We start from the raw sequence: 14,264 nt of genomic DNA, 5'->3' as shown, positions 1-14,264 counted from the left end.
TTTTTTTTTTTTTTTTTTTTAATAAAAATTAGAATACGAGGTTGATGTGAGCAATTTCCCCATAGAAACTTGGGCATCACTCAAGTTATCATCTAGTACATGAAGGCACCCACAGGAGGCTCATACTCTTGCTAGAGGCACTCTTCCTATCTCATTCATGATATTTAGTATTTGTATTCGTATATTGGCTGATATGTATCAATATTGTTGAAGACCAATACATATATGAATTGATGGAGTCCGAATCCATTGAGGGGAAATGGTTTGATACTTAATTTTTATCCAAATTTGATGACCAAATGGCATGCTGGATTGGACCAGTTTTGATATTGGCTGAGATTAATACCCTTATCAATACCGTGATTTAAAACTCTAGTACTCTTATTTTTCAAATCTTTTCTTATTCTTTAATCAGGATTACAACAATTCATTTCTGACCAAGGGTGGAGGGAAAAAATGTTTCTCAAGAGATTTATTTGTAGGGTTGCTCATTGAGGGATAGAATGTGTCAATATTAATATTGATTTTTAGTTTTTAAGGAAGAAGGTTTCCTACGATTTCAATGTGGGGAAGAATTTACACACCACACCAATCGCTGTCTCGAAAAAGCTTTCAACCCCATAAGACCCAATAACTTTAGATTATATGTTCATTTGTTGGATATTTTCTTTAGGATTCCTTTGCAACTAAATATGTGGCTACAAACTGCATTGGTGGTGGGTCTCAAATATTGAGAACAAGCCAAAGGGTTACTTTGGTAAAAGACAAACACTAGTTGGGAAAACTAACAAAGGAGTGAAGAACTCTGAACCCACCACAATAGAAGTAGCCAATCTGAAAGTGAACTTTGTGGGCCCATGCCAAGCCCACCAATGACAGTTCATTCTAATCTCTACTAACAGAACCCCACCCCTCTAGATTATTTTAAACTTCCACCAAAGCTCAAGCTCTCATTAAGCCCATCTCAATTCCCTTCACGTAGTTCCTCTCTCTCTCTCTCTCTCTCTCTCTCTCTTCAATAGGTGAAGAAGGATCACGACATGGGCCAGTGTTATACTGCACCATCAACACAGAAGCAAAGCTCAGAAGGGAACTCAAGCTTGAAGAAGAGATGCCTAGCCAAGGCAAAGGAGCAAAGGTCTCGGTTCTACATTCTCAGGAGATGTGTAGTGATGTTACTTTGCTGGCATAAATATGGAGAATGTTAGGGTTTGAAATTAGCACAGTCATGAGAGACCAGATTACAGGAGGACCTGCAAAAACTCGCCGGCCGGCCGGCCAATCATGGTGGAAGTATTGATCACCGGAAAGTTGTAGAAACCCAGTCAAAGGTGAATTAAAGAGTCAGTACTGTAGGGACAAGGTTTTCACGTGAGAACAGTATGAAGGGGTTACTTTGTTTACATTATATTTAGTGTAAAACCCAATATTAATTTAGGGTTGGGAGTTCTGAGAAAGAGGTTGAGGTAGAGGAGGAGGAGGAGGAGGAGGAGGAGGAGGAGGAGGAAAGGACTACTTAATAGTACGTTAGTAGGTATGCTTAACAAAGTGGTCACTGGTGGTGTGGTGTGTACTTTGTAATTATTTTGATGGAGATGGGAATAGGGTTTTCATCCTTTCTTTTGTGTTTGTCATTCAATGCTTTTAAGGGGTTTGCACAGGTGTAACAGACCCACCATTTTAAATGTTCTTCAAATAGTATTGTAGATGACCAATTATAAGTTGACTAGTCCAACTTTTGTTCATTTTTACTTTTGTCCTTTCATCAAAGACAGAAACTTGTATGATCTTTTGTTTTCATGTAATATCTCTCTCTCTCTCTAATGTAAATTTATCACTGTAATAGAACACAGGAAGAAATAGAGTTTCATGAGGGGAATTGAAGGTGATAATTGGGGGCTCAAGTGCTTTTTCTAGTAATTGCCATTAGAAAATCCTAAATTTCTAGATAACCAAATGTGGATTTGGTTGAGAGAGTTCCATGGTCAGTCTTCAGTTTCTATTTAAGGGAACTTCAGGTATCCAGTCCTGATGAACATTTTATATGTCCATTTAAAACAGGCATGTGACACATGCAGAGGTTTGGGTCCCAAAAGTGTTTAATAACACCAGAACAGATTCAACCTTACTATCACCTGAGGTTTCCCTTTGGAAAAGGTTTACTAGAAAGTATTAATTACCATAATATTAGGGAAAAGTTCATTTAACCTGATCCATTAGTAAAGGGTCCACCATTTTGCACCAAATATCATACCTATATATCCAAGTATTGTTGTATTTTCAAGTCGTACATGTACATCCGTGCACACTTTCAGTGTCTATAATCTCAAATTATTTTGCCACAAGGGGAATTCCTTTTTGCCTGAAATTTGACATGTAGACAGGGGACTTTGGAGTCTACATGTCCACGAAATTTAAGTCCTTATCTAATTTTCTAAGTTAATGACATTTGGCCATTCAAAACACCTTTGCCTTATTTATTAATAATATTTGTTCCACCCTCATTCAAATCTTGCTGGGATATACACAATCTTCATTTTTTTTTTTTTACTAATTAATCCAATTTAATAAATCAGCAGTCAAGTAACTGTTAATTGCCAAAGCCACTTCTTCTCTACCCCCGCCCCCTCCCCAAAAAAAAAAAAAATACTTGAATTTCCTTAAACTAATTAATGCCAGCTAATTTGATGGTTGCTTGGCTCATTGCCTCATAGAAAACTGCATATTTCTCTAATTAGAGTACAAGCTTCATCTTATGATATTTTGACGTCGATCAGATTAAGTTCCTCAAATGTATTTTCTTCTCTAAGGCTTTTGGTTTCTGTTGCACTTAAAGTCGGCAGACCCTTTTCTTGCTTCTCTTCTTTAAGACTTTTGCTTTCCATTCTTTTCTGCATCATTTTAGGTATTCTTTTCTACAAGATCTTGATGCCAAAATTTTAAATTCTACTCTATATTTCCCCCTTTTGCATGTAGAGATAGATTTTTAAAACTTTTTTAGATTTCCTATCAGGGTTTATTAACTGGTGATGATGATGATGATTGATGGAGCATTGCAAGTCAATCGCATAGGCTTTAAGTGATAATTATTGGTGGTGTACATGGATTAAACAGCAGTGGCCCTCACCTGGTTGAATATGTGTTTTGTATCCTTCTCATATGCCCAACCTCAAGTCATCAAGTTCCAAATTGGTGATAAAAAGAGGGATATATTCGCTGCCTGGCTTTATCACTTTGGTTTGCTTTTATTCTTCATTGGCCTATGTTTTTCTCTACCTCCGTTACTTTTCAATAAAAAAGGCAGAATAGGTAACAGTTAGCTTAAAACGACACTCATGTGATTGATGACTCTTAAGAAGTTCACTTCTTTAAGATGTCTCAAGGGAACTGAGCACATGTTGCAAGGATGACATGATAGATCGCTACATTGTTTTCAACTTCAGTTCATCTTTCTCTTTCATTCTTTTCTCCTCTATTCATTTCTTTCCTAAGTCTAAATTTTCCTTCTCAAGTTAAAAGGAATTTCTGGTTTGTCAAGGGAAATAGATAAAGTTTTTCTCCACCATGCAAAGAGGAAAACCCATGATCCGACCTCCATTATCACTTCTTTTACTAATCGGAGGTTTGTAATATCTCTTCCTCATTTACAACACGCATCACATCTATTAAAGAAGCAAAATCGTTCCAAAGAGAATATATATATATATATATATATAGCCAAAACTTGAAAAAAATTTCCTTTAGCCAACCACTATGAAGGAGACACCCACCCATCTAAGGTCATCCTACTCCCTCTCCCCAATATGTTGGTGGTAAAAAATACCCACCCAACACCAATGATGGCCATCAGTGAGGAATTTCTCCTTCATCATGCGGCTTGAGAAAAACTCAATCCAAACTTTATGTATAATTTTTTGTTTACTGGAAAATTTAGTGCTAGAATATATGGGAATTTACTCATAACAAATCTTGGAGTTAAGAAGGGATTCTTTGTGACTTTGGACATATATTTGCCTCTTAAGGCTCAGACCACACTTAAAGAAGTGGACAAGAAGAGATTGAACTAAACTAAATGAATTGGGAAGTGAACTAAGTGACAAGGAAGATGAGCTGACAGTAGGGACTAGTGGAGGGGATGATGCATCTATCTCTTCTGAAAATGACAGAGATTAGAGGAATATGTCTTGATGATTGCTTGGTAGGCCTAGCAGATGTATGATTTGCCTGAATAAGCATCACAAAGTTGCAACAATCACAACTAAGCTTTACACTCATGTTTGTGTGAGATTATTGATCCTCAATTATTGTGAGTTGGAAGAAATCACTTCATTGACCAAGTGATCATCTCAGTCTAGGGAACACAATCATACATACTCCATGGTGAATCTTTCACAAAGTGATTTAGACTTTCTTTCCAACATAAATATTTCCTCAAATGGAGTGCTTCTGTTGTGGGTGAAAGCATAAATGAAGATGGTGATGATGATGACAACTATTCATCCTAAGAACTTCAACCTTCAAATTATTTATTGGGGGAAGGAAGGTAAGTGATCGAACTCCAATAGAGTTTATTGATCTTACATGTCAATTTAATGGGTGTGAAGAAAAAAGAAAACTTCAATTCATTTACAAAAGGACCCACATGATTAATGAAAAGAGAGAACATTAGTCTTTGTGCATGCAAGGGTGTGTACTACGAGTAGTTTGCCCTTCACTCAGCTCCTCTCTAATTAAACCTCTTTTTGGTTAATATGAGACTAGGTTTGTTGTTTTATAATAAAGCATCAAAGCAAAGTTAAAACAAGGTTAGATTAGCTATATTGATATCATACTAAAGATTTTAGTTAGGAGGAATCTTTATGCAGATAATATCATGATACCAACTATTATTGGAATTATTTTTTACAAAGTTATCTAAAGTTTTCAAGATAATATGACTCATCATGATTCATCCCAATATCATTAATTTTTCAATAGATTGGACTTATCATACATCCAGATTTTTTTTTTTTTTTGGTGGGGTGGTAAGTCATCGCATATCCAACTTGGATTCTTTCATTATATTCATCTTCACTTGATAAGCACATCAGGCAAATATACAAAGGGATTAAATGTGAAAAGCTTGTTTCTAAACTTAGATATGTAATGCAAAAGTCTTCATCTTTTGAGATTCGGAGATATTTATTTGAGAAGAATGATTGACTTTATTCTATGACTATGTCGAGATATATGAAAGAAAAATGAAATGGACTTGAATAATAAAATACGGACATTTTTTATAAGTAAATCAAAATATATTATGAAATGTGTAAACTAACTTTTGGAATAAATTCCTTAACGCTATCCTATTTTATTTAATTCAAATCTCATAATCTGATGGAAAAGAGAAATAAAATTTTATTACTACATTAATAAGTTTTTGAGTTAATCCCCAAAATTTATGCTTGTTTTTATTTAATATTTTTAAATCTAAATATGTAAAACCTGTATGGTGCATTTTCTTTTTTGTCACACGCTTTTTTTTTTATTATTATTATTTCTAAGGAACTACTCAAGGGGACTTTACTTATGCACACCAAAGGCATAAGTGGAATGATAAGAAGGGGGTAAACAATAATTACAATCTCACACACTCATGTGACAAGCTTTGATCCATTGACCTCCTAGTTTGCTCTTCCAGCAGAAGTTGCATGTACATGTACGCACATGTACACGCTAGGCATTGGATCTACTTTTTGACACACATGCTCGCATGCACATGTACACGCACACGTTCGCACACAAAAATTAGGTTAAACTTTTTTTGGAGGGTAAAAAATTAGGTTAAACAATTTGTCTTGGTAAAAAATTAGGTTAACTTCTAAAGACTACAAAATAGATCATACGTTTTTGGTAATACTAGAAACAATGAGGGCGAAAGATGAGTTGAGTTAGACGTAACATGTGAACAACAACCCTTATGGTCTAGCTACAAATTTTCAGTTCTATTCAGTTTACAATGTAATAGATATTTGCATTAATCTCTAGATTTGTGTAGAAAGCCCTCCTAAAATAATCATCTTGGATTTGATCAAGAATGAATTTTCATTTGTAGGGACTAGATGAAGCTGCATTTATCCAATTCTCCTACACAATGCCACATATGTAAAAGCCCATGCGATAGCTGCATGTGGGTCCATTACCCTGCAAGGGATTTGAATGTGGCCCACATTGGGTCACTCTGAACTTCTCTTCTAAATTCTTTTAAAATCTTTTCGAGTTTACTTAGAGAGCAAGAAAGTAGACGTCAGCAGATACACTACAATTAGTGTCTAGGCAAAGGAGGAAGACTAAGGGTGTCAATTGCAAACCTAAACCAGTTGAACCGGATAAAAACGACCAGCAAATTGGGTCGAATTGAATCTTTATTGATTTGATTTTGGTTTTCACTCCATAAAAATAATAGAGAACTGGATCGGTTGATCGAAACTAAAAAAAAAACCTAATAAAAACAAATAAACATTGAAAAATAATATAAAAAAAGGGTTGAGATCACTATCTGATTGTGTGGTTACTGCAGCAAATCCAGCAATACTGGGATCAACCATAAAAAGCAAATAAGCATTGAAAAATACTATAAAGAAAAGTTTGAGATCAATACATGGTCGCATGGAGCTGGGACAATCAAGGAAGCACACATGCATCCAACCAGGGGGCAAAACGGTCTTTTCACTACCATTGTGTCTAGGCATAGAGGTGTGCAACCAAGTAGCGATCTTTTTTCCCATGAAAAACAACATATTTTCCTATTAATTTTAAGGGTTGGGGATTGCTACCTAATCATATGGCCACTACGCTAACGTGAAAACCAATCAAGAGTAGGGTGGCCCTTTCATCACATCCCATGTCCAGGTATAGAGATGCACGATCAGGTGGTAAAAAACCCAAAACAGGATCAATAATAAACCGATAAGAGTCTGTTAAGTCAACCTAATAGAACATAACCAAATTAAAACTGAACTTTGTCTTAATGATTTGGTTTCGATTTCGCCTAATACCATATCAAAATCGATTCAACACCAAAACTGGACCAACCGATCATTTTTTTTTTTTTTTTTTTTTTTGGCAAAGAACGACCAATTGGGACCAATAAGGAAGTAGTTGCCTTGGCAGTTGGCCCTCGTGGAAAAAAAGCTGATTTGAGAAGAAAGTTACCAACATATATGTCCCCCTTCCTCTATAAATATCTCATAAATTCTAAATTAAAAGCTCACTGAGGAATCAAAGTTCATCTGTGAGCTTTTCCTTATTTATGATGCCATTTTAGTACCAATTTTCCATTAATACTCACAACCTCCTTTGCTGTTTGGTTGTTGTAGAATTCAATGCACTTCTTTTATCAAGATCATCTTCCCCACCAGTCTCAGCTGCCCTTGTGTTCCTCATAGAGGGACTGAGGGAGAGAGAGATTCTTATGGATCATTTGTTCCTTCCCTGCCTCCTTCACAATTATCTTCTTCACAGTTCCCTCATTTCCTTGTTAAGTTTGATGATCCATTAATGGATTTCTATGAGGGATTCAGAATAGCAGATGAGAGTGTTCTTAGCAGATTGGATTGGTTTAACGCGATATTGGTCCGGTTCAATTGGAAAGCAGTTCCTGTTAAGTTTCGGGTTCTGTTATTTGATTGAGCCGTGCCAATATCACGTGGTGCAACTCCTACTGACTCAATCCAAGGCTGCAGGTTCTCCATTATTGTCTTCTTCTTGCTTAAGTTCTTCTTTTTTATTAACTTATGTGATCCTTATGGCAATTCTTACAGTGAATGTAAGTTTCTACTTAGCTTGCTTTCACCATTTTTCTTTCTGCAATTTTTATCAAATGAGGATGAAGGATTATCCATGGCCGAGCTCCAACTCGAAGAACTCTCTCTTCGAAGTTCAAAGTTCTAAGGTCAGGCTTCAGAAGGACTTTGATCTTGACATTCTGCATATATATTTAATCAAAAGTAATCTTTTCTTGAGGGTACCAATGCATAAAACATTTAAGGATAAATACCATTGGCAACAAATTCTCTGCAACAATATTTCTTGTTAAACCACCTTGTGATTTCTTACTTCTTTTAATCTTCTGTGTGGTTGTTATTGTGAAGCCTGATCTCAATCTATAATGGGTTAGTTTTGTACTTTTGGGGATTAGGGTTTCTCTATGTTTTAATGTGCAAGGCGACCCTTTATGTAGGGTGTTAATCTTATAACAAGGTGGAGTTAGGGTTTTGTAATTCTTCATTAGAATAATAGAAGCTTTGGTTGATCGCTCGGCTATAGATGTCATAGCCCCTCTTCAATGAATCCTGTAAATTACTGTGTTTTGTGTGTGTGATTCTCTATTGTTTTTCTTTTACCAGTCGTTGTTTCACAGGGTGAGGAGCAAACTCCACCAACAGTGGCATAGATAGGATGCAAGACTGACCTATAATAAGAAGAAAGCATTGCATAAGGCTCATATCCTACTTATTGATGGCAGAGCCCAAGGATCAAATCTTGTCTCATTAGAAGAAGTTGAGTATGGAGGGAATTATCCTTGTACCAAAAATAATTATAATAATAAGATTTTCTTCTTCAAAACTGTGTTTTAGTATGTTCTCACACTATTAATATTTACCTAGGGGATGGAGAGTTCTTGGATATGGGGTTAAAGTTTTTTGTTTTCCCATCAGAGCGGAACCCATGAATGAGATAGATGTAATATATACTACCCCATTACAGTACATGAAACACATGAATACATGCAAGATGATCAATGATAAAGAAGGAAAGAAAGATCTTATTTAAGGTAATCTCTTGTCAAGGATGAATGTCTATTGTTAATTGGTTGTGATTTTGAAATAGCATTTGATCTCTGCAAGAATCTTATTGATATTAAGAGCCCTTTAATTCAATGTCTATTATAAATAAAAAAATTTCATTCAGTACTTAGTGTTTGCAGCCTGCATGCCTTACTTTATAGTATAGATAGAAGTAGATATTCTCTTTTTCAGGAGGACCACACTGTTCAATCATGACCAACAGATTCCCTTGGGCATCGTTTAAAAACGTTCCGTTTCTGTCATTTCTATGTTTTCTTGTTCCTAGAAACGGAGAAACAACCTAAAAAACGTTTGATAAAGTTGTTCCATTTCACCCCTTTCTAGAAACATAAATCAAAATTTATGCATATTTACAATTCTAGAAACGATTTTGATGAAACAAGTCGGACTTGTTTCATCGTTTCTAGAAACGAAACAAATTTGAGAGGAAAAAAGAAGTTGTGCCCGATAAATCTCTCAACTATTTAAACCTAAAAAGAAGCAACCGAACCCTCTCTCCTTTTTGGGCATCTGATGATACTATTGGGTTTGTTAGTGGTATTATGTTTCCAAAAAACATTTCGAGAAAAAGGTTTATCAAACACCAAAAAATCCATTTTTATTTCTGAAAACGTGAAAAGCTGCTTCTGTTGTTTCTAGACATAGAAACAGCATAAACTTTGTCAAACGGTGCCTTGTTTTCTGCTTCCATGGTTGAACAAACCTTTTCGCTTTTTTTTTTTTAGCTAATAATGGTTATTCAAGCCTTCAGCCTGACTAGTCCTGCAGTTTCATATTGATTCTATAATCACATACCGGGGTTGAATGAAAACCATTCAACTTTCACTAAAAACAGTGAAGAGCACCAAATACCCCATGTGAGTAACCCTAAGGAGGTAAGAGGAGTCGAACTCAGAACCACACACTTCTCGAGATAAAAATCCCTTGCCAAGTCGGCTACCCTTTGGGTTAAACAAACAAACCTTTCACATGAACATTTAAAAAAACAAGGAACTTGACCAGCAGATTCCCTTGGTTTCTGCTTCCATGGTTCAACTTAATTGGTTCATTTCAGAGTTTCAGACTTTTGATCCATGATGCTTAGTAATGTGGCATTTGGAATTATTTGGATTTTTAACTACCATTTTAATAATTTCTAAAGCTTAATAAGGAACTTCAAGCATGGTTTGATACAAAACATTCTGAGCTTAAAGATATTACAACCAAGTAAGCAGTTACTGTTATTCAAAGTTTCAGACCCACCTCTAACAATTGAAGTATTTCTATTTCATTGTTGGAGTAAAGGTTTTCTTCCTTTTGAATTATATCGAAAAAAAAAACAGTTTACTGTAGAAACTAGAACCCCACCCGTTTAGCAATTTATTATCACAAGTCACATTTTTTCTCCTATTGTATGTGTCGCAGCCGTGAGTGCACCTAGAGTGGCATGCATAAGGGTGTTAATAGGTTTGATTTTGATGTAAATGATTTGATTTAATTTGGTGCAAGAATTTTTAGGTAAAATAAAAATCGAATCATTTAACAAATGGTTTTAAATATTGAAATCAAAATCGTTACAAATGGTTTCTTAGGATTTTTTTATTTTTTATTCAAAAAGGCTTCTTTTACCTTTAAATTTTTATTGAAATGTATATAAATTTAACATTGAATTGACTTAAACTTATCATGTATATGTTAATCGATTTAACAGTTTTAATTGGTTTATCAAATGTTTAAATGGTTCAATTTGATTTAAACCGTTCAACTAAACTGACCTAATTTTGCAATCAAAACCGAATCATTTATTAATCGGTTTCCCACTTTTGATGTAAATAGCTTGATTCGATTTTGATAAACGTTTTTTGTTAGGTTTTCACATCCTCACATACATGCAGTATTTATTGGAGACAGTTTCTCTTCACCCTCAATGAAGGAGGTATTCCTTCACCTTCACCGTTGGAATTAATGGTGTGGAACGCCAAAAAACTTCAATTTTTCCAAACTCCGATCCAGGAAGATGGTTACCTTCCTCCTTTTATTTATTTATTTTATTATTATTTCAAAGGGGGTCGGGGTGAGACAAGGGGATACCCACATGTGAAACTGAGGCTCAAAACCGAAACCTTAGGGGGCCTATTTAAGTGCCCATTGCGCTATCCATTCCAGTTGTACTAGGTAACTATCTACATGATCTTTCCTGTTGAAGAGTAGCTCCTTAAGTATATGAAGGTACTAAGAACCTAAACAACCAATGTGGACTATAAAATTATAGCTTGCAACTTTTTAACATTCCCTTTTGCATGTATCTTTGGCATAAGGATACCTTCCTCTACACATTGACAGACAACTTAGTGAGAATGACAAAAGAAATGGACTAATCCATGTTGGAGAGTCCAATCCAAAATACGGGTTATGAGTAGAGATAGCTGCTTAAGTATTTAAAGCAAGGTTTGAGAACTCGATACAAAAAATGAGATCAATGAAGGCTGACACCAATTTGATATTGATCTAGATGGACTATATCAGATAGAAATAATCCTATTTTCAATTTAAAAACTTTTTTTTTTTTGGATAGAATCTAGTGACCATTTGGGGAAAAGAGGGGAAAGATAGGGATTTCTTTATTTTGTTATTTGTACAGGGACAAGAGATGGGATTTTTTGCTTAGTTGAAGTCTCAATTTTCCTTGAATCTTCAAAGAATATTCAAGGGAAACCCATAAGTAAGATGACGTACATCTGGACAAAAAAAATCCCAATCTTTAAGCACAAATTCTAACCTTTCAGAAGTCCTTGATAACAATCCTCATAGATTTACAATAAGAATGATGATATATATGCAAGCCCTCATCATTTCTAAGGTAACACCATTAGAAAGCTACTCCACAAGAAGTCACTCATTAACACTTAATTTGTTTCTCTTTCCACTTCTTCAGAAGTAACACAAGGAGGACCAAACTTGCTGAAAACTCTATAAGCTGAGATCAAAGACAAGCCAAGGAAGCACAAGAGAGCTATGGCATGGAGAACCAAAGCCATCTTAACCCTATTGCAAAAACTTCCAAAAGAGCTACAGGCTTCACTCCATGAGACATCTTTATCACCATTATAGACCAAGTACAGTAACTCTACCACAGCAGCTGTGGATGTGACCATCAGATAACTCAGAACCTGCCCAAATCCACCCAACCATCAAAATAAATTCTCAGTACCAAAATAAAGAATCCAAGAAAGGGAAGGGGAAGAGTAAAAAATCTCACATGGGTCTGTAACAAAGAGGAACCTGATCTGAAAAGAGGAAGAACCAAGCTTTAGTTAATAGACATTTGAACCATGAAGAAACAATAGCCACAAGGGAATAACCCACAGAGATGGCATTGATCCAGACCATGTACCTGTGGAAGAATGAATATTCACTTCTTCACAAAATAAGAAATGAAGAAAACAGAGTTAGGCTGGAGAACATTAAAAAATAATTTTTGAGAGAGGGCTTACTTGAGCCCTGAGAGGTTACTGAATTCTAGCCTTCCGTAGATGATGCTGTCCTGCTTGTTGGTTGCAGTGAGCCATATGGATGCAATACTAAGAGGTATCACAGAGAGCCTTAGAAAAAGATCTATGAATCTGAGATGAACTTTTGAGGCTGGCTTGTTTTGATCCATTTTTTGACTATCTTTTGAGTGTAAAGCAAGGTAACCCAATTGTAATGGCAACTGGGGTTTTAAGAATGAGATGAGATAAGAATCCATCTCATGGACACATGGACAGACTCCTGTTAGACAGTGAGAGCACTCAGAGCAGGGTTCAAAAATTGGAATCAGCTGAGCCTAATTCTGATTCTGATTTCTGTGGTTTAGAGTAAATCGAACTCGAACTCAAGACCGAGACCTCCTGGTGAGCATTGTTTTTGTACACCACAGCTGCACCAACTACACTAAACAGTGGACTCCTTTGTTCATGATAAAAAGGGCACCACTTGAATGGACACTAAATTGACACATTCTCTACTCCCTAGTGGGGAGATTATAGAGTTGGGAGTTGAGACAAAGTTGAAAGTGCGCTTGCTTTTCTGCAACTGGCTAAAAGCAATCATGGTGGATTGCCTTTATATAGGTAATGAGGTATACTTAAAAAAGGGTTGGGGGACCTACCAGGAGAAGCGTATAGGCATCAAACAAAGGAGATAAGGTGGTCTTTTCATCACCCCTATATATGTGGTGTAGGGACACACGACTAGGTAGGGATCTTTTTCCCTACTTAAAAACTGTGGAAGCTTCATTCACCTACTTCAGATCAACTTCTACATATCAAAATAATAATTTGAGATTTGTTCAAAAGAATTGAAATCCATTTGATGTAGATTGAATAACAAATACCCTTATCGAGGAAAAGTGCAAAGAGAGGATTGTGACTGAGATAAGCCACCAAATTTGACAAGATATCTATTCAAGTATTCTCCATGACATCACAATAGTCGAAATGCAAAAATTCACCAATCCAAATGGCAGAAATTGCTGTATGGGAAGAGCCTTCAAAGCTTATACTGTTCCTTTATTAGTTAGGATGTTGCAGCAAGAGGGTTGCAGAGAGGGGATGATAAGGGTGCACCGGGACAAAACGAGAGGATCCGATCCTGAAAGGAGTTGAGAGTTATCTTAACACTCAAGGAAAGCAATCAAAAGAGCATCTTTCTAACCATTTCAGTTGTAATAATGAAAAGGAGCAAAGACCCATCAAAGCCTAAAACAGCTTTCACTAATTATGAAACAAAAGGCAGCAAAAGCTGCCCCAAAGATTAGAGTTTATTATGAAGCCCAGTAGCCACTCAAAAGTAAGTTACAAAATGGCCTTCCAAGCATTTAAAGAATGGTGGTGACAACCTCTTGCTTCCCTTCTGCTGCTTCAGGAGTAGATCTCCTCTGCTAAAATGGCAAAACCCGTTTCAAGGAGCAAGGTCTCTCTCTCTCTCTCTCTCTCTCTCTCTACTATAATTCTACATTGTGATATTAAATACATTTTCTACACCACATATTACCGGAAGACTCTCGCACCATATGGTTTCCTTCTCATGCCACTTCTTCCTGAGTTTGGAAGAACTCCAGCCTGCCTTTTAGAAAACTGCATTCCAGAGAGCATTTTCACCTTCTCCACACCGCTGATGAACCTCCTTGATTCTCTCAGCAGATTTGCAAATCCCACTGCAGGTCCAATCAAATGAAGCAACACAGATATTGCCTGCTTGAGCCTTCCACTCACAATCTGAGGTAAGAAGTTCCATCAATATACAAATCTGTGTTGAAATATTAACTCCTACCAAAGCAACATGTGTTTTTTCCTTTTTTTTTTTATTATTATTATTATTATTATTATTATTATTATTATTGGCAAACCACCCATGAGGCCATGACACAAATTGTCATCAGGAAAGGGAGGGTGG

General features: G+C 36.0%; 2 protein-coding genes and 1 long non-coding RNA gene across 5 annotated transcripts in view; 1 reads left to right on the top strand and 2 right to left on the bottom strand.

Annotated features, from left to right (window-relative positions):
• The first annotated feature begins 7,438 nt into the window (after nucleotides 1-7,438).
• Nucleotides 7,439-8,850, top strand: LOC122092614. The gene is made up of 2 exons (XR_006144236.1): nucleotides 7,439-7,933; nucleotides 8,388-8,850. It is a non-coding gene; the product is annotated as an uncharacterized LOC122092614 (long non-coding RNA).
• Nucleotides 8,851-11,588: 2,738 nt separating this feature from the next.
• Nucleotides 11,589-13,423, bottom strand: LOC122094266 (CASP-like protein 2D1). 2 transcript variants are annotated; one of them, XM_042665017.1, is made up of 3 exons: nucleotides 12,323-13,423; nucleotides 12,111-12,222; nucleotides 11,589-11,998 (listed from the first exon to the last, which is right to left on the bottom strand). In XM_042665017.1, the coding sequence occupies exons 1-3, from the start codon at nucleotides 12,574-12,576 to the stop codon at nucleotides 11,735-11,737; spliced, it is 630 nt and encodes a 209-aa protein (XP_042520951.1). In that variant the 5' UTR covers nucleotides 12,577-13,423; the 3' UTR covers nucleotides 11,589-11,734. The 2 variants fall into 2 exon arrangements, with proteins under 2 accessions (XP_042520951.1, XP_042520952.1); XM_042665018.1 differs by having other exon boundaries at nucleotides 12,088-12,115.
• A 139-nt stretch (nucleotides 13,424-13,562) lies between these two features.
• The window catches only part of LOC122094265 (probable beta-1,3-galactosyltransferase 2), an 8,553-nt gene continuing 7,851 nt past the window's right edge, over nucleotides 13,563-14,264 (bottom strand). For both annotated transcript variants that reach the window (XM_042665015.1, XM_042665016.1), the window contains exon 11: nucleotides 13,563-14,086. In XM_042665015.1, the coding sequence (XP_042520949.1) occupies nucleotides 13,938-14,086 (149 nt within the window). In that variant the 3' untranslated portion in view covers nucleotides 13,563-13,937. The remainder of the gene's footprint in view (nucleotides 14,087-14,264) is intronic.

The sequence above is a fragment of the Macadamia integrifolia genome, chromosome 11, assembly GCF_013358625.1.
Source record: "Macadamia integrifolia cultivar HAES 741 chromosome 11, SCU_Mint_v3, whole genome shotgun sequence".
Lineage (NCBI taxonomy): Eukaryota > Viridiplantae > Streptophyta > Magnoliopsida > Proteales > Proteaceae > Macadamia > Macadamia integrifolia.
This window is presented reverse-complemented; position numbering and strand designations above follow the sequence as displayed.

What these genes read in the sequence shown, in the direction of transcription:
- LOC122094266 (XM_042665017.1), bottom strand. Translation starts at nt 12,576, where the DNA reads ATGGATTCTTATCTCATCTCATTCTTAAAACCCCAGTTGCCATTACAA. An exon ending in AGTAACCTCTCAGGGCTCAA is followed by an intron (nt 12,223 to 12,322) that starts GTAAGCCCTCTC and finishes ATTCTTCCACAG; the next exon opens with GTACATGGTCTGGATCAATG. An exon ending in TCTTCCTCTTTTCAGATCAG is followed by an intron (nt 11,999 to 12,110) that starts GTTCCTCTTTGT and finishes GGATTTGGGCAG; the next exon opens with GTTCTGAGTTATCTGATGGT.